The following is a 22,070-nucleotide window of genomic DNA, read 5'->3' on the forward strand; positions in this document are numbered from 1 at the left end:
GAAATGAAATGAATGCACGTGACGAGTGCGTGTGATGCACTCAACGCACACCAAAAATTCCTTAGCGGCACCATTTTTGAGTGTTGTGTGTGAAAATTTATGGCGTGCTCGAAAATTGTTTGCGACGCATGTTAAGAGTTTGCCAAAAAGAATTGCCTACACAAATACACAAATACATATATATGTTCATACATACGTACACACTTAATTATGCATGCAATGTTTTGTTTATCCAAAGCTCACGCGAGCTTTCTGCTGAAGAGCGTAACGAAGAACAAACAGAGAGTGAGAGAGTGAGCGCAAGCACGAGCGCGAGTGTGAGAGAGGGCACAGGTTGCCGGCTAGCCGGTTAGCCGGCACTGACCACTTATAATGGGAGCGAAAGAGTGGGGGAGTGTGGTTGAGTTGATGAGAGCGCAGCGCAAAACCGGCTCACAGTGGGCGATCAGCTGACATTTGACTAAGCTATCTTTTTATATACTCAACTCTGCGCTACGCAACAAGCACCTAGCTGCCGTTGACCTATGCAAAAAGCTTAGCTACAATTTTTGTGTGCTCAGTGCTTGATACGCAACCACTGTGCGCTGCCGCCACACGATCATCACGTCGAGCGTCGAGCGTCGAACAACGAAATCGAACGTCGAACTTCGAGCAACAAGCTTAAAATTGTATGTCGCAAACTTAGATGGTTTAGTGAGCGAGTGATAGCCAAAAGGGGCACGAGCACAAGAATTTTGGACCAGCCGGTGTCAGTGTGCGTTGTGATGTGATGTGAGACAGAAGAGCGATGCTCTAAGATCAACAGCAAACAAAATATAAAGAAAAGTAACTAGATGTAATCAAACAACTACAAAAATATATAGAAAGCAGAGTGACGCGAGACCGTAAAATAAACGCGCACGAAAAAAGTAATAAAAATATAGTAGAAGGTGTAATACAGAGTGAGGTGCAAAGTGAATAAACTGCACAGAGCCACAAAAGCCGTGAGCCGCAGCATGTGAAGTCGTCGGGCGCAGCGAAGCAGCGAACATACAAAAGAAACGATATTTATGCTCTGAATATTGGGAGAGCTTACAAAATTTACGTGGCAGGTGTGTAGAGCGTTCCGTTACCTCGCCCTCTCCCGCTCCCCCAGCGCATTCCACAGATTGTGCACATAATCTATATAAGTATAAGTGCGATGGCATTTTGCGTCTAAATCATGGCAGTCTCCGCACAGTTAGCAAAGTGAAGGGCTCCCGCACCTTATAAACGCTGTGCTCTCTATGTACATATTATAGCCGATTATATAAGCCAACATTGGCTCTTTTTCTGTAGATTCTCTAAAGCGCGGGGCCTTGGATAGTTAGGCAGATATACAAACACGCTCACACGCATACACACATGCATACACATAACTGTATGCTATTTAGATAAGATAGCGCATATCTAATAATATCACAGAAAATTAAATGAGCATAGCGCAGCGCATAACGTCACATAGTCAGTGTGTGTGCATGTAGGTGTGTTTGTATATGTGTGTATTAACAAAAACAAATAAAAAAGCTAAGCCAAAAGAAATATGTTGTTTATATTATGGAGCTAAGGTTTCCAGTTCCGTTCCATTCCATTCGGTTTGAATTGGTTGCTGGTGGCCAACTATATTTAAACATTATTCACTGCCATTTCGCTAAATAATAAACAAATTATAAATAGGTAACTTAATAAATGTACAGTAAACGAGAAATTAAATAAACGCACACAAGCAGACAAACGTACCCAGAGAGAGAGGGAGAGAGAGAGATACACATATGAAAAACGCACACAAAGCCGAAAGCTTTTAGTTTTTTTATTTTTGTTTTTGCTTAGTAGCAGCAGCAGCATTCATACATACATTCAAATGAGAATATGCTGCACAGCTGTATGTGTATTTTGTTTACACAAAAATCAAGGTTAAAAGCGCAAAGCGACATGCGTAAAAGGTGGAAGCAAATAAATATATCGCTCAATAAGCGAGCAATGATCGAATAATTGTATGTATGTGTGTGCATGTGAGTTTGCGAATGTGTGCGTGTCGTATGCTGTGGTCGCATTATCCGAAAGTACCGAAAATGAGCCATGGAACTCTATTAAAGCGTAAAGCGTGAACTAGTTGAGTTGAGTAGCAGCGGCGTTCATGGCTGCCAAGTAAGCTGAGCCGTCGCTGAAACCAGAGCAAATACAAAACAGAACAGCAAAAACTCCAGCAGCAACAACAACAACAAGAAAGTAAAGCTTACACTCCACGTAAGAGTCGAAGCTTTCATACTCTGCTTCTTTTGTGAGTAGAGGTTGAAATTAAACTCTAACTGAGACATACATAAGTTGACATCAATTGATAGTGTCAGCTGCGGTTTAAGCGCATATTAAATTGGCGATCGTCGCTTAATCCGATTATATTAATATGATTAATTATATAAATTCAAGATTTGCATTGCCCGCTGCCAATCAACAGGCAACCCTTCTCAAGCAGTGATAAATGATCTTCGGAGTTTCAGTCTGATAAAAAATTATTACAAATATTTAAACTTTTAATATATTTCTTTTTACTCGGAGATAATATCCTTAAGTTTAAGTTCAGTTCTTGTTTCCGGCAAAAGTGTAAGATAACATAAACAAAGGTCTCTTCATATCTTATTATACAAATTTACACAAGTATGTTAAGTGTGTGTCTGTGTGTGTGGGGGTAATTAGCTTACTGTACAATATAAAAAATATTGTCCTGTGTTCACCTTTAAGTGACATCAGACTTATATTTACAGAGTGCCACTGAGCTACTGGTATTAAGGTATTATATCTTTATCTATGGCAATTCATGGTCTGCCATAAATTCCAAGCTGCTATCTTATTGATATAAGCAATCAGATAAGTCGCATGGGCTGCTGCAAAGTTTAAAGGAAAGCAATTATGCCCCGGTGCAAGTGTATTTAGGGGCGATCGAAGCTAAAGCAAAATGTCTAGAGCATAACCGATGAGCCGGCCAGCCCAGAGCCCAAAGCGCTGCCTATGTTTTGGCCCGGTTGCACTGCGTGCAAAAGAGATGACGAACTTAATTTGCTGCGGTAGCTATGGCAACAGCAGTCGAGACACAGCAGCAGCAGCAGCGCACACACACACATACACCCTCTTACCCAGCAGCTGCCACCCTCTCGCCTGCTCTTTCAAGTGCTGCTGTGGCTGTTGCTTTTGCTTTTGCTGCTGGCTCATCAAAAAAGCCAAAAGTTGTTGAACGTGAAATTATTGTACGCGAACACGAGTAAATACGCCAGCAAACACACACACATACACTCATATATGCATAAGCATTTCTGTAGACACATACATACGTACACACACTTGCATAAGAGCGAAGACCGTCAACTTCGACGTTGCTGCTGCTGCTACTGCTGTTTTGCATGTGTAGCATCTCAAGATAAATAACAAAACAAAACAACAACAACAAAAAAGCACAAAAAAGAACGGCAACAACAACAGTTAAAAAGCGCAAAACGAAGGCATGAAATAGATGCATCAGATTTCGCATTCAAGTGAAATTTATGGCAATCATAAAGCTCATCTTGCTTTCGAGGTAAAAACTTACATACAAAAAAAAGCAAAAAATGAATACGAACAAAAATTGCTGCCAAAGTCTTGACTATGAGACGCCAAGTGTTGAAGCAGGCTGTTAGGAGAGGGTGGGAAGAGAGCGAAAGAGCGACAGAGAGAGAGAGAGAGAGAGAGTGAGAGAGGGACAGGAACGAGCGGGACAAACAGCAGACGCAAGTACTTATCGCTGTCGGCTACAAAGCTCCATTATGCTCATAGATCGTTGTTGTTGTAGTTGCTGTTGCTGTAGCTGTAGCTGTAGCTGTTCCTGTTGTTGTTGTTAATTTTTAAGCAGACAACATAGCGCTCAAGACCTCAGAGCGAAACGAAGTGTACTACGTAGAGCTCAAGTGCTATCAAACTTTAGTCATCTACACAAATATGTTGGAAGAGCGAAAGAGAGAGGGAGCCAGAAAGAGAGATAGAGATAGGGACAGTAAGAGAGGTCGAGAATGAAACACACACAGAAAAAGACAGATTACAGCTTCGCGTATCGTACATAAGTACACCTGGTGCAAACAGAAATATTAGCTGGAAATAAGTATGAGTAAATATGTGTACATTAGATAGTTGGATGAAAAAGGTAAAACCCAAAGACAAAGAGTATGGAAAAAGGTGAATTAGATAAGAAAGTTGGTATTAAAGTTTGCGCAGTGGAGTGAAAGAGACAGAGAGAGAGAGGGCGAGAGAGAGAGAGAGAGACAGAGCGCGGATGGGTTAAGAGAAAGCCAAGTTAAGCGCATAATTGAACTCTCATATAACAAAATTTGTCTACAATTTCCGCCACATTATGGAAAGTTTTCCCATTATATTTTCCGTCGAAAATTTAGCTGCAAATATTTTAGGCAAGTTTTGCTGAATTTAGCCAACAAATTGAATAAATCAAAATTGACTCCTTTAAGAAAGGAAAACTTTTCTTAATTCTAGGCATTCATGTGCCATTTCCAATATATCTTCTCACGACAGTGTTGCTTCAAATACATAAAAAAGTTTATGCAATTTTACTACGTTTCATAAATCAAAAAAAGTTTGTTTAAACATAAATATGACGATTTACGCTCAGCCCAGTTCCTTTAATGTTTAACTAATTTTTTTTATATATATTATTTTGAAAATATAAGCTTCAAAAATTTTGAAAAATTCATAGAATGTTAACAAAAAATTCTAAAATATATTTTTAAAAAACTAAATTCGCTTTTTCCATATAATTTTTAGTATTTTGGTAAACAAAATTAAGGAATGGAATTCTCTGAAATAAAATTCTCTAAAAACCTATTTCACCTAAATTCAGTTTTTCCATTTAAATTAACAACAAACCATTTTCTAGAATACTGACAATAAATAAGTTGATATTATAAACGAAAATCTATTTGATGAAGCTTACTTAAAACTGTTTAATTCTTAGAAATTTGGGTTCAGCCGAGTTCGTTAAATTGTTTATGTTTTAACGAAAATTGTCTGGCGGAAAAAGCGTAAACAATTCATTGAATATTCGAATTTGGAAAGAGGATATTTTTATCGAATTATGACCCTGCGTAGCGCTGCTGTTTATAGAGCACATTCTTAGCAAATTGAACCGCCCGTCATCGTGCACTTAATTCAATGGAGTAAACAAAGAAACTGAATGAAGCCGTCATGAATCACATTCGCAGTTCTAGACATAATCATAATATCGAATCGAGTCATCAATTTCGCCAATATTTAGAGCTGATGCAACCGGTGCAGAATGGACACCCGACTCGGAGACACTCGAAACTGGAAGCCACAGACACACAAACCGAACCGAAACAATTTATTATACGTTTCTATGGGCAGCAACATTTGACTCGTATTTCAGTCGGAAGTGTGCAATCGTCATTGTTGTTGTTGATTAATTAACAATTCGATTAACTGCATGATTGATAGTTTTCAATTGTATTCACAGTTCTCATTCACAGTTCTCATTCACAGTTCTCGGTCTCGTTCTGCTTCCCATTCTCAGGCTCATGTCAAACAAAAGTTGCAGCTACACTTTTAAGGTAGCCTGCAGGTGGACTAGTATAGCTTTGTCACCTTCAAATGGATTCATCAATTTTAACAGCTGTCAGTGTTTGTCCTTCAATCATTTGATTGAAAGCACTCGTGTTTGACTACCTTTCTGCTTTTCAAATCTAAAATGAATTCAAACTTGTTTGCTCTCTTTGATAGGCGTTTCAGTTAGGGGAATTGGTTACGTTTTTTCTTCAATCATTTGATTGAAAGCATTTTATTTGAAAGCAGCACACTGTGGTCAGGGCTCAACATCAATTTTGATAAAGGCCTCTAGTTTAACCATTTGATTGGAAACATTTGAATACAAATACTTTTTCTTTATACAAAGAACATCTCCATCATTCCTTCCTCACTTCAATCGAGCTGCACACATTTTCAGCATTTGAATGAAAGCATTCGTAACCGATGCTCTTTACTCAACCACAATGTTGGCTCTCGAGGGAAAGTTTATCTCTTAGCTGTCAGCAGGCTCACCAATAGCCACACAGTTGCAAGTGTTTGCTGCTCAATCATTTCAGCCTTTGATTGAAAGCATTTGAATAGCAGATACACTGCGGTCTGGCCTCTTCATTAATCGAGCTCAAAGTGAATTTTCTCTTGCTCTATCGCCGCCCTCGCTTCTTCTTCTTCTTCTCAGTATCATCACTTGCATGTAGAAGCATCTCAATCATTTTAGCATTTGATTGAATGCGGAATGAAAAGCAGATATCCACGGTCTGTCCTGGCGTTCGTTCCACATGAAATGCCGCAGAGGCAACAAAATTAATGCGTGCCGCAATCTCAACCTGAGACACTACCTGAGACTCGTCCCATGCCGCATGTGGCACGTTTATCAGCTTCTGCCTTGCCTTTGCTGCCACTTGGGGGCCCCCAAAAACACTTTTCAGTTTTCAGTTTTTTGTTTTTGCGGCATCTCGTACGAGATACGCCAGTATCATGAGAGTGAACTCTGTGTGTGTGTTTGCCCAGTTGCTGGGTTTGCTTTCGGGCTGCCTCCGGTCATTAAAACTATTCGCACAAATCCAAAAAAGGTTGCTATTTATAGCAGTGATACAACAGCCTCGTCTGCTGGACCGCTCGTCCGCTCGACCGCCTGTCCGCCTGTGACTTAGTAACGCTTCTCGGTGTGTTTACTGCCTTGTTTTGTACTGCAATTAAATTAAAATAAATAAAAACAGCACCAAACACTTATCAGCAGCAGGTCGAACGACAAATACTCTGCCTGACAGACATTTGATTATGCCATGACTATACTATATATAAATAGATGTTGTATACTTTTGTTATTTGTTGTAATCTAGCTCAAATTAAAGTTTGAGCTTAGCTTTAGGTATATATATCATATGATATAATGCACTCGTAACTATCATATCGTAAGTGCATATATAAAGCATATATATGTAGAAGGGATTCAGGTGTAATTCAAAAACCAAATTTCTTATATACACTTAATTATATATATAAAATATATTTATTACTTATTATTCAAATGAACTTTTTCAAGATTAACTCAAAAAATCCACTCTGAAAAAGTTGTTATAATGGAAGTATCCAAACCCAAGATCAAGAACTCAAGAACAAATTTCTACTGCTATCTCAGCAATGTTAACGCTGGCAAATAAAAACAAGAAAAAAAAAATATTTAGACAGCTGCGTTCATGAAAGCACTAAACTAAATTAAGTGATAAACGTAGTATTATTAAATCAGTTTGAAACGAATATTAAGATTAACATATTTGTTTATTAAATTAAACGATTTTTGTAAGAAACTTTGGAACATGTTTGAGAATTTTGAGAAAAAAAACTAATAATATTGGGTTGTTCATAAAAATAGTAGTAAATACTAATTAGAGGAAAAACAACCTATTAACATTAATAAAATATGAATATGGAATAAAATGTAGAATAAATATAGAATAATATATAGACGTATATTATATAAGAAATGGAAATAATTTTAAACACTTTGGATTTTGTATGAAGAAATTGGATTAATATTTTCTATAAAGTATTTCTGTATATATATGTATATATCATATATATTATATTATAGCTTACATAATTGTAAATTGAATTTACCTCACTAAACAAGCCAATCAAACCGAAAGACCCACATAGTGTACAGTATTTCAACTATATTATATTTGTGTGTTCACTTTGCTGTCCATTTAAAGTGAATAAAACTACGGCATAAACATTTTTTTCGTATTTGACAATTAATTTTTTATTTCCTCTCCTTTCTTTTCAGATGAAATACAACGAAATTCAATTGGTTTTGATTTTGCAATAAAAGGCAAACACACACAGCTATACATATAGTTGATTCCGATACGGCGTGGCTTCAAGGCTAAATTGATTGAGGATAGGATATCTAGAGAGCTCGAGCACATCATAAATCCATATAGAAAATGTTGAAGCTGCACAAATCCAGGTGTGAGCACCTGTTAATAACAATCAGCGTGCTAATCTGCACCGGGAACAAACTGAATGTCATCAGTGCAATGACACGTAAGTCTGCCAAATATTTGCTATAATTATGCCCACATACACATATATATATGTATATATCTATAAGTAAATATGTCGCGATCTGTGCAAACATCATTTTAATTGCAGCTATCTGTTCATGATCTTATCAAATTGTATGAGTATTATTGTATACATTATAATTGTTTGCACTATGCCAAATAAGAGGCCATTGTTCAGCTTGAAGAGTCCGCAGGCCAACAGGTGGAAAACGCGGTCATTCACCTGCAATTGTAAGCCGTAGAGATGTAGCTGAAATTGAATATGAAGCGTATATGATGTAGTAGAGATGCTCTATTTAAAGCAATTAGATCATTAAATGTTTTGTATATTTTCGCTATATACATACAGCACTGTTCATAAAAATAGTAGTGGAAGGAAAATAAGATTTATATACAAATATAATATATATAATAAATATAAATTTGCTTTTAACAATTTGCATTCTATTCCTCATAGAGTTTCTCTATGAAACAAAGAAGTATTTTGTTTATAAAAAATATTTCTATTATTTGTATTATTTCTATAATTGGAAAAGTTAGCAAAATATCTCCATTTAGTTAGAGTTCCACCTACCGTTTGAGTCAGAGCCTTGCTGCAGTTGATAGGCAACGCCTGCACGCCCGCGCTGAATATGGAGCGCGTTGCCACAAAGATCTGTTGGTGTCGATGCGTGTGGGCAATGACCAACGAGAGCTGCGCGCAGACAGCTGCCACGAATACGATCACATCGATGTTCAATGGTGCCGGCTTGTGAAAGTGGCGCAGCCACCACTTGCTAAAGATCACAAAGTAAGCGAAAAATGTGTGCATGACGCTCTCAACGGCGACGAAAATCATAAATGCAACCAACTGCACGTTGTGGAGCGAGCAGAGCCGCAGGCTGAGCCTCAGCAGCTGGCGATGCAGCCGCAAGAGACGCCACAGCTCCAACGACAGCCAATGCTGCTGCGAGTCCAACAAGTGTCGACGGCCAGGCAGGCCAGGCAGGTGTGTAAGCAAAGCCTCATGGCAGTGCACAGCATCTGCCAGCAGCTGGGCCAGCAGCAGATTGCAGTGATGCGACAAATGACTAATTAGCAGCAGAGCCAACAAATAGAGTGCCAAGCTCAGCTGGAGACACAGCTGGCAGCCATAGACGAAGAGCAGGCTCCAGAAATACATGGAGCTGCGCTGGGCCTGCACGTCACGGCGTAGTAAGAATAAAGTATAGCTCCCGGAGCAGACTATGGAGATGGCCAGGGCATAAACCGTCAAATGGTCACGCGTGTGCAGCTGGTGGGCCGAGCTCCGCAACGGGGACGTGTGCAGCAATTTGAACAGCTGCCGGCTAGAGCAAAGCAGCTTATTTGCCAAGGCGATAAGGTGACTCTGACGGCTCGTGTGCCGGTAGAGCGTGAGCACAGCAGAGCTCAGCAGCAGCGCATATCGATGACAGCCAACGATGAGCAGCAAGCGATTCTGGCGCAGAAAGTCCATTCTTGTGATCACAATCCACATGGCAACTGGCGAGAAGCAAAGCACAAACAACAACACCAGATAGCCATGCAGGCGCCAATACCAGCTACACTTGCCACGCGCCACGCCCCCACGCCCGCTGAGCATCTGCCAGGATGCGGCCGTCAGGCCAACGAGCTGGCTCAGCAGGTGAAGAGCACGCAACGTGCCACTCGTTAGCTGCTGCAGCAACAACATGACTACTAAACGCCACAAAATGAATCGAGCTACTAAATGTCCACTCGAACTAGCTGCTGCTGCTGCTGCTGCTGCTGCCAAGTTATGCGTTGTCATAATTGAATCACGATTATCTTGCCATGGCTATTAGCCTGATTGAATTCCACTTAGCCAAGGCGTTTCCTCCACTCAGCCAGAGCCAGAGCCAGCACAGCGCAACGACCACAAGGCGGCCCTGAAACAAAGGGATTCTATGGAATATGAAACAAAAAAACTCAAACTTCAAACAGTTCGAATATTAAATGCTCTTTGGGGTAACTTAATAAGAAAGTTTATGCAACAGGCGCAGTTTAAGGGCAGGTCTTGTCTCTGTGGGAATATATATATATATATTCAAAGTAATCTTATATATAGAAATATAAATATGCTTTTGTTACATTTTTTCTATCTAACGTACAATGCCCTCTGTGAGTGTATATAAAAGGGTACAAAATCAGGTCAGTTAACCCTTTTTCGTTGTGAGACGCGCAACCTTGGCTAAACATTGTTAAAGCAGCTCAAGCACTGCGATAATTGAAGATAAAAGATATCATAAATATATATTTATGTTAATTTAAGGAGAGTGAGCGAAGAGAGAGACAACTATGCATAAAGAAAGAGAGGAATTTTATAAGCTTTAAGAATCTTAAAGATCTGAGCCTTCGCAGTATACACAAACTCCTTAAGAACTTTATCATATGACAGCATTTTCCCAACTTTTTACCTTTAAAGTTCGCCAAGATCAGCTTCAGTTCTGTAAGAACTCAGCAGCATGAAGTAATTTCCTCTATTTAAAAAAGTAATTTTTCTGCTCTTTAGCCTTAGTCTTACATCTTAGAGTCAAATGTAGCCACAGTAAGTTTCGAAAGTCTTATCTTTGTGAATACTTCAAAATTCTGTTATTTCTTGAGAACTCGCGATGGCGTCAGTCATCTAGATTAGCCTAATCTGACAGAGCTTGGCGCAACTTTCTGCTGATTACATGCCAATCCAGAACTGCTCAGGTATTCCGGGCATTAAGCTACCAGGCTTTCAGCTGTCTGCGAAGACATGCTTTTTCATTTCTTTTTTATTTTTAAATCGCGAATCCAATCAGTGTCAAGAGATAAACTAACAATTTAAATTTCTCCCAGAGTTCGGTTCGACTTCGGTCCGGGGGCACAAGTGACTTTTGTGGGTGAAAAATGTGCCCCTTAACAAAACTACAAAACGTTGTCGTCCTCACTGCGTTTGTCGTTGTGTTATTAAAAAAGTTTTCGCTTTAAAGAGTTTTCCCCCCTTTTTCTTTTTCATGCAACATAAAATGCAAAACACTCGAGTTGTATATGTACTTTAGCCTTTATGGTAAACTTTCCACGCTGTTTATAAGTTTTTGCAGAGGGAACAAAAACAAAAAAAAAGGAAAAATGAAAGCAAAAAATTGTTTAAAAAAATGTTGAAAAAAAAGAAACAAAAAAAATATGTCCATGTTGCAGCAACTTTCTGTGTGCTTTGTCCTGTTATTGCCCTCACTTGCTTTCCTTGCCCTTCTCCCTTCCACCCTCTCTCTCTCTCTCTCTGCTCGTGGAGTGTGCGGTTTTTATCTTGGTTATATGACGGAGCTGAGTCCTGTCTCGACTTGGATTGGCCTGGCCTGGCTTGGCTTCGCCTCGCTTGCTCTGGCCTCGCCTGCTCCTGGGCAGCTCTTCGACTGTTTGACTGGCTGACTAGTTAGTCTGACAGTTGTTTGGCATTGCACACTCACACTCTGACTGCTAATTCATTCACATTTTCCGCTCTTTCGCTTAGCAGCGCCATTGAAATTGTGTTTTGTGTGCAATATGGTCTGCTTCAAATACCCTGTAAAAATGAACACTGTTTGAAAAGTGATGTGATGGACTCGGTCTATATATATAAAAATATATCTATATAAATTACTATTTTATATCTGATATATATATATTTATATATCTAGTCGGCAGTAAACGACTATAAAATACCCTGAACAATTGCTGCATATTTAAGAATTCGCTTTTCTGATCTTTAAATAATGAATATTAGCAGAAACTATCCAAATGGAAGCCAATATACCCACTTTCCAATAGAATAATAGCTATATAAAAATTAATTCAGACTAGATATCGATTTTTTTCTATGTACAGAAAGAAAACTTATCTTATATTAGATCATAAAACATAGTTTCTTATATAATTATTTATAAATAATTTGATATAGTACTAATTATAATTTTATAATATAGAATTTTAGAGCTTTTCACTCAATACTTCCGACAAATTCCCTACAAAATTCAAATAATGCAATAGAAATGTGATGAGCTTGAATCTCAAATTAAATTGGGCATCTTTTAGTCTAGCATGCCATACACCAAAACTATGCCAAACTATCCATGTATATATGTATGTGCAGCAAACAAAAACTTCTATAACCAAAGTGCTACTTCCCGTCCAGCTGCCTCACCCTTGGCTGGTTCGCTTCACTTCAAAGTCAAATCGCGCACTCAATACAAAATGTGAGAGCGGTGAACAAGTGTCCCAACTGTCTAAGCTCGACCCGCTGATAAGACCCGACGACAGCAAACCGACAAAATCTAAAAAGTTAACAAAAAAATGCAGAAGAAGAAAGAAATTAAGAGAAAAAAATCTTTAATTAAATAAAGTGTAAGAAAGTTGTTGAAGGCCACTCAGAGCGGGGGAGCTGAGCACTTCAGAGACGCGACTGCATGACATCAAACGAATAGGGGCAGGGCTGGGTGGCTATACGAGGACTGTAGCTCCTAATTTGCGCAAGCTTTGTGAAGCTTTCAACTTGCGCGCAAATCAAGTCGATTTTTATATAAGATATTTACTTTTGAATTGGCTAAAGGGCAAAGTTCATTGTTTTTTCGGGGAAAACTTGCAGGAAACAAAGAACAAAATCGACAACAACAACTACAAAAAACCAAAATTAAAGAACAGCAGCAAAAAGTGAAAAGTAAAATGGAATTCGCATTATATGGGCGAGTGAAAATGACAAATTAACTTGAGCTCAAAGGAAGCCGCAAAGTTTCGCAGCTGCCAAACCCAATTGGCAAACAAAAGTGCGGCTGAGTGTAAAGGTAAACGCGAGACTTTAGTGAAAGGTTGCCAACGGGTACATAAGCAACCAGCCAACCAACATACACACACAGAGACAGGCACAGTGAGAGCGAAAGAGACGGAAAGTCGCCACAGACGTTGTCGATTCAATTAGAGATAAGGCGACACGAAGAAAGCTGCGAATTTCTTGTTAACTTATAATTATATATGCACATTGAATTTGCAGTCTAGTGTAAAAATTGATAACATGAAAAAGGGATGTCAAGAGCGCCGTATACATTATCATTTAACGCGTGCCTAAATTTATTATTTAAGTCACTTCTGGTGATTGAACTTAAATTGGGCTAAAGTCAACAGTCAGAAAAATAGGACTTTAAATATAAGAGTTGAGTTCTTAGTAAAGAAAAGACATTGCTCAACTTTATGCATAGTAATATATATAGTAATTGGTTAAGCAAATAGAAATTAATTAGCAGGAAGCTAAAAATCCAATTGTAGTTTAGGCTTAGAGCTAATGTTCTGCATTTAGAAGTTTCTTTTTGTTTTTTTTTTTATGTTTTATATAATGTGTGTTTCTCTTCAAACTATTTATAATAATTTAAAAATAAACTCTCTTATATATATATATATATATATTTTTTTTTAACAGAGTGTGGCTCTACTTAAATCACTAAAAAGCTGCAATGAGATTAGAGGCAAATATAAAGATTTTCCTGATTAACATAATCAGCACTAACATAACGCTCTCTGGCTTCAAATATTAATGCAATTAATATTAAACAATTTTTATTAACATTTATTATAAAACAATTGCTTGAAACTATAATTAAATATAAAATAATTCTGCTTAGAATATATTTGAAATGATTAAATATTTAAGTACTTGAATCACATTCAGAAAAAAGAAGAAGCGCAAGCGACTGACCACCAGAAGATCAGAAATGCGACTGCAACAGGCCTGTCTTTATATAGCTCGAACTCCCACTCAAACTCGAGCTAGGTTCTGCGCTGAGTGTTCTTCTGCACTCGATCAGTCAATGAGAAATTAAAGAGGTTTCTGCTTCGCTTTTTTATGCTCCTATACGAAGTAAAAAGAGTATATTAGTTTTGTCTGTGTTGCTGTTCCTTTCTCTGTCCGTCTGTTCATAGGAGCGCAAATCACATCGACGCTACTGATGCTAGATGCAACATTTACGCGCCTTGACCTCTCCAGCCCCCCTTACTCCTAGGGAAGCGTGTATTAAACTGAAGCTAACAGCGTTTAGACTGCGAATGAGTAGAATTATGCTCTGTCTTAAGGCTAAATATTTATTATTTATATTAAATAAAATAATCTAATGAAGTCAGTCAGACCCTTTTTTGCCTGTCTTCCTGTCTGCCCATTCCCAATAGATTTCAATCTGAACTCCATCAAACATATACATATGTATAAAAACAAAAACTAGAGCACAGTTCTATGCATATATTTTGTAGTTAAGACAGCTACTAAAATCCTTTAATAGCGAAATTATCAACAACAATTAATGAAGTTCATAATGCGCTTTATAGTTGAGGTTAATATTTGAATATGCTTCTATATAAAATACCTCCTGTACATAACTATATATGCCACTATCAGCTATCGTTGCTTAAAGCACTTTAGTCACTATTTAATCAAAAAAAGCTGTTCGCATATGCGAGCATAAAATGTTTAAGGATTTAAGCATATTTCGCGTTAAGTCGCATTCTCGGAATACGTGAACAGCTTTTATTTATTGCATCAGTCATGCCATCCGTCGATTTATTTGAAAAAAATACGTGATTTTGTCAACGGCTCATAAAAAGTTCGCTCGATATTTATTTTACGTTTTACACATTTTTACAGAGATGGACTGGCGGCCAATACCGCAGCTGTGCGATCCCGTACATTGTCCGGCTGATGCGGACATGGAGTGCCCGAAGGACAGCGCTGTGCGGGAGATGCGCGAGATAAGCGCCGTGAATCTGTTGAGCTCGAATGCGGTCGCCGGCAGCCTCAGCGGGGCAATCGAAACAACGGAGCGCAGTGTCTACAACATCAGCCAGGTGCCGGACAAGCTGTTCGCCCTCTGCTGCCTGTCCAAGAAGTGTATGTGCAAGACGTGCTACAACATACCTGGCTGCAACAGCGAGAAGGGCGAGGTTGTGGTCGAGCTGCAGCCGGAGGACATGAATACGCCTGGCCAGTGCTGCGGCAAGTACGAATGCAAGCCGGAGCCCAACTGTTCGGACGTGCGAAACACCAACTATTACTGGCTGCAGAGCTGCCAACGCTGTCTCTGCAATTCGGGGGCACGCATTTGCCAGCAGAGCTGCGACGAGGGCAAGAATGCCATCTGCGAATCAAAGAACCTGAACATGTACTTCAAGGACGGCGACAGCTGGAAGGATGGCTGCTACCAGTGCGAGTGCGTCAAGGGCGAACAGAAGTGCGTGATACCACTCTGTGCCAATGTCAATTGTCCCAGCGAACGTCAGGTGATGATCAAGGACTACTGCTGTCCCGTCTGCTGGCCCAAAGGTGCGCCCATGCCACACGAGAAGCCAAACAACGATGACGACGGCTATGGCTACGAGCACGAGGAGCAGACCCAGCCAGACGCAGATGCTGATGCTGATGCTGATGCTGAAACTGACACTGAAACAGAAACTGAGCTGCCTGTGGTGCCGCTGGCAGATGAAATCGTCATCAGCAGCACAACCACCACCACCAGCACCACCAATCGCCCCAGCACTACACAAAATGCCGAACTGATCGACTTTCCCAGCTCCAACACCTCAGCTGCGCCCTGCGAACTGCACGACTTTCCCAGCGTAGTGCAGGTCGTACACCAGAAAACCTTCCCCCAAAATATCTATCACATTGTAATTGTTGTGCTCTGCGTCATCATTCTGTCCATGTTCATCTACATAAGGCGTCTGCTGGCCAAACAGCGTTCCTACAGGCCCGTCTCCAACTTTGATGACAGAGTCTAGAAGAAGTTGATGGAGAATGAATATAAGAGAAACAGAAAGAAAGAGGGAGAAATGAGAAAAAATATGAGAATTTGAAAGAGAAATGAGAAATGGGAAGGAGAGAGAGAAGTGGGAAATAAGAAAGAGAGATAAATGAGAAAAAAGAAACAGAGAGAAATAAAAAAGTGAATGAGAGAGACATGCGCCCTGGTTCCTCGAGACGCGCCGTGCCGCACCTCTCCGCGCGCGCCCGCGTCGCGCCCTGCGCCCGCTCCCGCCCTGCCGCCCGCGCCCTGCGCCTGGGCGGCGCGTGAGAGTGAGACCTCCGCCGGAGACTCTCGCCCGCGAGAGCAGTGCGCCCGGATGCCACCCGCCCGCGCCCCGCCCCGCCAGACCGGCCCGCGCCCGCGCAGCCGCCGAGCCAGCGCCCGCGACCGCGCGAGCCCGAGCCGCGAAAGAGCCGCGCCCCGCGCCGAGCCCGAGCCCGCGCCCGCGCCCGCGACGAGCGCCGGGCGAAGGCGCCGGCCCGCCCCGCGCAAGAGAAGAGAAAGAGACAGCGCCCGGCCCGAGCCCGCGCCCGAAGCCCAGAACCCGCCACGCCCACGACCCCGCCCAGCCCGCAAGAGCCCGCGCCACCCCGACAAAGAACCGCCACAGACGCAGACCGAGGACGTATACGCGAGCTGACTCTAGAAAGAGAAGGAGAAAGAAAATATGAATGAGAAGAAGAAGAAAAGAGGAAAAAAACAAATCAGACGCAACTGTTCAAGAAAGCAAAAACTTTTAACTAGAAATCTTATGTTTTTTTTTTTAATATTATTATATTATTTTTACCATATTCTTTTTTTGTTTTGGTATCTGAAAGATCTCATTTTAATTTCACCTTCACTTCCACGCAGACATACGCAGACGCAAAAGCAAAGTATTCTTATGAAATTACGCGCAAACAAAAGTTACTATAACTAGAAGAAGAAGAAAAAGTCGAAAACAACTAAGAAAAAACTGAAAATTACATGAAACGTAAAAAGTTTTTAAGACGAAGAAACTTGTTGTATATATGTACATCAAATTGGATGGATAGTATTAAGCACACCAATGTTTTATTATTATAATGCACGAACTAAAATGCCAAAACATATTTAAAACAAAACAAAAAAAGAAAAGGGTTAACTAGACTCGAAATGGTTCACAAAAATATTTGAAAAAAAATACGAAAAAAATGCAACAAAATAATATCCGTTCGTTAAACGTTAGACGAATTAAGTTAGCAGCTAAGCTAGAATATCTATGTGATATTTGTTAATAAGTTTATGTTATAAACAAATGCTATAAACAAAAAAAAAAAAACGAAAAAAAAACAGCAGGCACGCTATCAAAAGTATTGCAAATGGATCAATCAATGTCTATATATATATATATATGTACAGTTGCTGATCGTTGCCGTTAATCTAGTACCGTACCATTTAATTATTATCTTAAAGTCTAAATAAACACACAATCCGAATCAGCAATTGCGAATAATGCCAATCAACTTGAATTTCTTATTGCTCCATCCTGGGCTGAATCACTTTATGGCCAATTTCTGTGGGTTCATTGATACGTGAAAAATGAAACATCGAATTCGAATTCGAATTCGCATTCGCATTCGACTCGTATATGGCGAGTAAACAACCAGGAATTGCCTTAATCAATCAATAACAAACAATACAATACAAGCAATAATTAGCATCGAGTGTGTGCATTCAGCGTGCATAATGTGACTTGCCTCCCAGCGTGCCCCGCTGCTGCACGCATCTGCGTGAATATTACATTTGCCTCTTATATTGTATTTTATAAATAATTAAATTTTCATTTATTTCATATTATGCCTAGAGTTCGAAGAAATTTCAAACATTCAATTAGAATTTTCATTAGGCAATTGTAGGTATGAGTTGGAATGGGATGTGCAAAGAGTCAACATAAATATATAATAAATATAATATATATTTATAAATATGCCTTAAAGTATAGCTCTTATTTCAGGCACATTTCAGAAGAATATCCAAAGTAGTTTGCTTCTTTAATTCATTATAAGCTGAGACAAGGCTCACAGCATACTTCCCTTATATGTTTCTTATATGTAAATGAATAACTCTCTTATACATAATAGAGCTCCTAACTCAAGTAAAGTCTAGCTAACAATTCCTTTTTTATTCTTAGTTAGTATAGTTAGGATCTGCAAGTTTTAAACATACAAAATATGAATGCATTTTAAAAATCTCTATCAGATCATCTGCTATCAAACTTCGAATCAAATTTAAATCAAATTCTTAGGAAAATAGAAGGAGAAGCACCAATCTTAGAGATCTCATGTCTCATATATCATATAGCTATTTCCATCGATCAAAGACTTCAAGGGTGGAGGTGTTAAGAACAAGAAAAACGAGAAAAAAAATATATTAGCTTCATCCTATACGTTATTAATATATTCCCAGATTCTCAATATAAAAAAATATGATTTCCTCCATATAGCATTTCATCTATACCAACTTAAAGACGTTCTTAAAGTTAAAGTAAAATATATCGCTTGGCTGTCACGCTGCCTCGTGTCACGCGTTCCTTACTCGAACTCTCTCGAAAATCAAGGCCACAAATGATTTGACTTAAAAAAGAAAACAAAAAATTTCCCCAGAGCCAATGGCAGCTGGCAGAGGTCCTTGACGATTATGGGAAATTGTATGGCTGGGCATAATGTGATGGCATCATATGATTTATAATATATAATAATTTCTATGCATTGGCATTGGCATCGGGGCACTCAAAAAAAGAAAAAGATACGAAGGCAGGAAAATAAAACCGTTGAAGTGGGCAGTGGGCGGGTCGGCATAAGATGCGAAATATCAAATACAAAATACATAAAGGTGCCAAGGGAATTGAGGGCTGCGTGGGCGCCATACACCTCAACGCACACGCACACATATATATAGTGTGGCACTCACACAGAGAGCACATCAGGGGCTCTTCAAGTTGGAGAACCCAACAATGTCGTACATTTTGCTTAGATTGTTATCAAAGCCTAAAATGTCATGAATAAAATACACACAGAGAGAGAGAGAGAGAGAGGGAGAGAAGTTGGTAGATATATATATATATATATATATATATATATATATATATATATATATATTTGTATGTGCATTGGAGTAGCTGCAACCCCTATGCTCCTCCCCCCCCCTTACCACCCACTCATTGACTAGCATAGTGATTTACAAACGTCGAGACTAGGTGCCGTGTCGCAGCGAGCGACAAGGAGAAGAAGCAGAAAGACGCACCTAATAAAAATGTTGCTTCCGGTTTGAGTGGGGGCGGGCGACGCATTGGAATTGGGGCTTGGGCTGGCGTTGGCTGTTGTTCAGATAGGCGTAAGGACCAATCGCAACAATTCTGCTGAAAGCAAGGCAAATACTCGCATTGTTACAAAGGTTACACGTGTTACGCCTAACGATTGCCGAGCCTCAAAGCGCTAACGTTTTGTATACGGATAAGCAATGGCAAACAGTTGCGGGGCAAATAGCTTCAAAACTGTTGCCCGGAAGGGGAGCAGAGCAGAACAGAGCAGAGCAGAGCAAAGTAAAGCAAAGCAGCCGCCACCCCCATCCACACCCACTCAAACCGACCTGCCCCACTAACAAAAGCTGAACAATAACAATGGCTGAGCAACAATAGACTTCAAGAGCTCGGATGACACTTTGAGTTATTTTGTTGATGCTGTAAAAACACGAGCGAGCCCTAAGATATGCGATGGTAGATTTATTGAGGCTGCAGATAGAAAAACTCGCAAAAGATGAAGAGACGACAGAAAAGGCAAGAAATGAAAAAAGGTGGAAAAGCGACTGCCCAGAGCAGCGTTTGATAAGGGCCAACACAACCCCTTCAAGAGAGTGTCCAGTGCTCTAAGCTTGCTTTTCAAAAAGATATATATGAATAGATGACAACAGGAGAGCACGGATTGGAGCTTAATGATGGACGAGCCGATACGCTGTGGAAGCTGGAACTGAAATCTAAATAACTAGAGGAACATCAAGAAAATGCCGACTTTAATAAAATTTTCTAATAAAATATGATAACCCTTTTAAGTTTCTCAAGTTAAAATTGCTTGTGTTTTTTGACAACGAATTCGATATATTTTTGAAAACATTTAAAATTAACTTAAATATTTTTAAAATATTTTTTTTCTTTTCAAAATGACTACAACATGTAAAATATTAAAAAAATTAATTTCAAATTTTTAAATTTAATTTTAAAAAAATAATTAAATTAAAGATTTCAAATACAAATTAGTTATTTAAGCGAATAAAAAAATAGAAAGAAAACCCTGAACTAATCCACCCACATTCCATAACTCTGTAAAGCCAGGGTATTGACCGTTAAGCGTATAGCAGAACGCAGCATAGCGACTGAATGAGTTACTTGTAAAGGGAGTAAACTGGCGAGGAGAACGACTATAAAATGCTCGAACCAAAGTGATTTAAAGACAACGGCAACAAGAGAAGAAAAGTTGCTAAACAAATACGTGTAATCAAATAGATGCAATCAAATCTATAAGGAATACGATAAATCTGAAGTGAGAAGAGATCGCATACCCAGCTGCGCTCAAAGCACGCGTATACGAGTCATTGATGCTGTGAAATGTATATATGCAAAGGACTATCGGCGTCAACAGCGTCAACCAACGAACTGCTGAAAGCTGAAAGCCATTCAGAGTGAAAAGAAAGCAGAGGAGCTACAAGAGGCAAACAAAAAATAAAGCAAGGAAGATGAAAATGAAAATGAAAATGAAAAGCAAATGCGAATGCGAATTGTCGAAGCAATTAAATTCGTGTCTCAAGATGGGCACAGCAAAAAATATTCTACAGCTCTGGAACTTAAAGAACTTTAAGAATGAAAAATATTCTACTGTGAGTCAAAACAAAACAACAACAAATTGTATTGAAAGGCAATAAATCAATCATCAAAGCTGGGGATTTCCACTTATTGATGAATGCACGATATCTACACATGTAGATCTAGGTACTTATATATACAATGTTTATATAATGCGTCTATGTGTGTGTGCTGCAGGCATATATCAAAGGTATATTAGCCTAAATTTGAATTGGCACACACACACTCCCACAGATAGAGCCAAACCTCAAGCACATGTCAGAATTAAATAATGTAACGCACGATTGCTGGCAACCACCCAAGTCGCCCAACCACAGCCACCCAGAGCCACCCAGTTTTTACACTCAGTCTGCCATCCTGGCCAGGCATTGGCATTGGCTTTTATTTGAATTTGGTGCGTGCTGCTGTCACTTGTCTGTTACATTCGCCATGTAAACACAACCGCAGGCAATTTTGGCAATTTGCGTCAACAGGCACAACAGACACAACATGCAAACCAAACGCGCCCAATGAACAGGCGCGACAGAAAGCATGCGACGTGGCAGATACCCTTGCAACACGAGCAGCTCTGACAGCAGGCTTAGTCTGAAATGCGTGCCTAAAGGAGGAGCTTGGGCCAACTCAAGCTTTGATTCGTGAATCTTTACTTTCATAATCCTCAAACAAGATTTTTAGTGAGATCAGCTATATTATATATGTTTTCAAAATATTATTAGAATAATTACAATTTTTTAAACATAGATTATGATATTATTTTATCAAATTAACTTTTGGAAATATTTTAAGTTCTTTTAAAGAAAGATTTTATTATTTATTTTTCATTTAAATTTTTAAAAATTATAAATTACATTTTGGAAATATTTCAAACTCTTTTAAGCATTATTTTATTACTTATATTTTATTTAAATTATTTTTTATTATTAAATTAAATGATGGAAATATTTTAAGCTCTTTTAAAGAAAGTTTCTTATTACCAATTTATTTATTTATTTTATTTATATTTTTCTTAGTTAATTTTTTAAATATTTTTTTAAATTTGATTTTAATTCTTTAAAGTTAATTTGTAAATATTTTAAAATATACTTAAATAGTTAAAACTTTTTTTTTTTAATCATTACATTAATAAACTTTTTCTTAAATATTGAGTTGAGCAAAACTTATTATTAAAACAACAGTTACAGATCTATACTTCTATCTTCTACGCAAGTTTGGCTCATAAATATATTA

At 39.0% G+C, this 22,070-nt stretch overlaps 1 protein-coding gene across 2 annotated transcripts; it reads left to right on the plus strand.

The window, feature by feature from the left end:
- The first annotated feature begins 704 nt into the window (after positions 1 to 704).
- Positions 705 to 16,006, plus strand: LOC111605720 (cysteine-rich motor neuron 1 protein). Of its 2 annotated transcripts, none has more exons than XM_023324408.2 (3): positions 705 to 1,091; positions 7,883 to 8,142; positions 14,812 to 16,006. In XM_023324408.2, exons 2-3 carry the CDS (start codon positions 8,043 to 8,045, stop codon positions 15,939 to 15,941), a joined length of 1,230 nt encoding a protein of 409 aa, XP_023180176.2. In that variant the 5' UTR covers positions 705 to 1,091; positions 7,883 to 8,042; the 3' UTR covers positions 15,942 to 16,006. The 2 variants fall into 2 exon arrangements, with proteins under 2 accessions (XP_023180176.2, XP_023180177.2); XM_023324409.2 differs by having other exon boundaries at positions 705 to 908.
- The last annotated feature ends 6,064 nt before the right edge of the window (positions 16,007 to 22,070 follow it).

This window comes from Drosophila hydei, unplaced genomic scaffold, assembly GCF_003285905.1.
Source record: "Drosophila hydei strain 15085-1641.00,03,60 unplaced genomic scaffold, DhydRS2 tig00000001-arrow-pilon, whole genome shotgun sequence".
NCBI lineage: Eukaryota > Metazoa > Arthropoda > Insecta > Diptera > Drosophilidae > Drosophila > Drosophila hydei.

Coding starts and splice junctions, on each gene's coding strand:
- LOC111605720 (XM_023324408.2), top strand. CDS start 8,043: ATGTTGAAGCTGCACAAATCCAGGTGTGAGCACCTGTTAATAACAATC. Junction 8,143..14,811: donor TGTCATCAGTGCAATGACAC/GTAAGTCTGCCA, acceptor ACATTTTTACAG/AGATGGACTGGCGGCCAATA.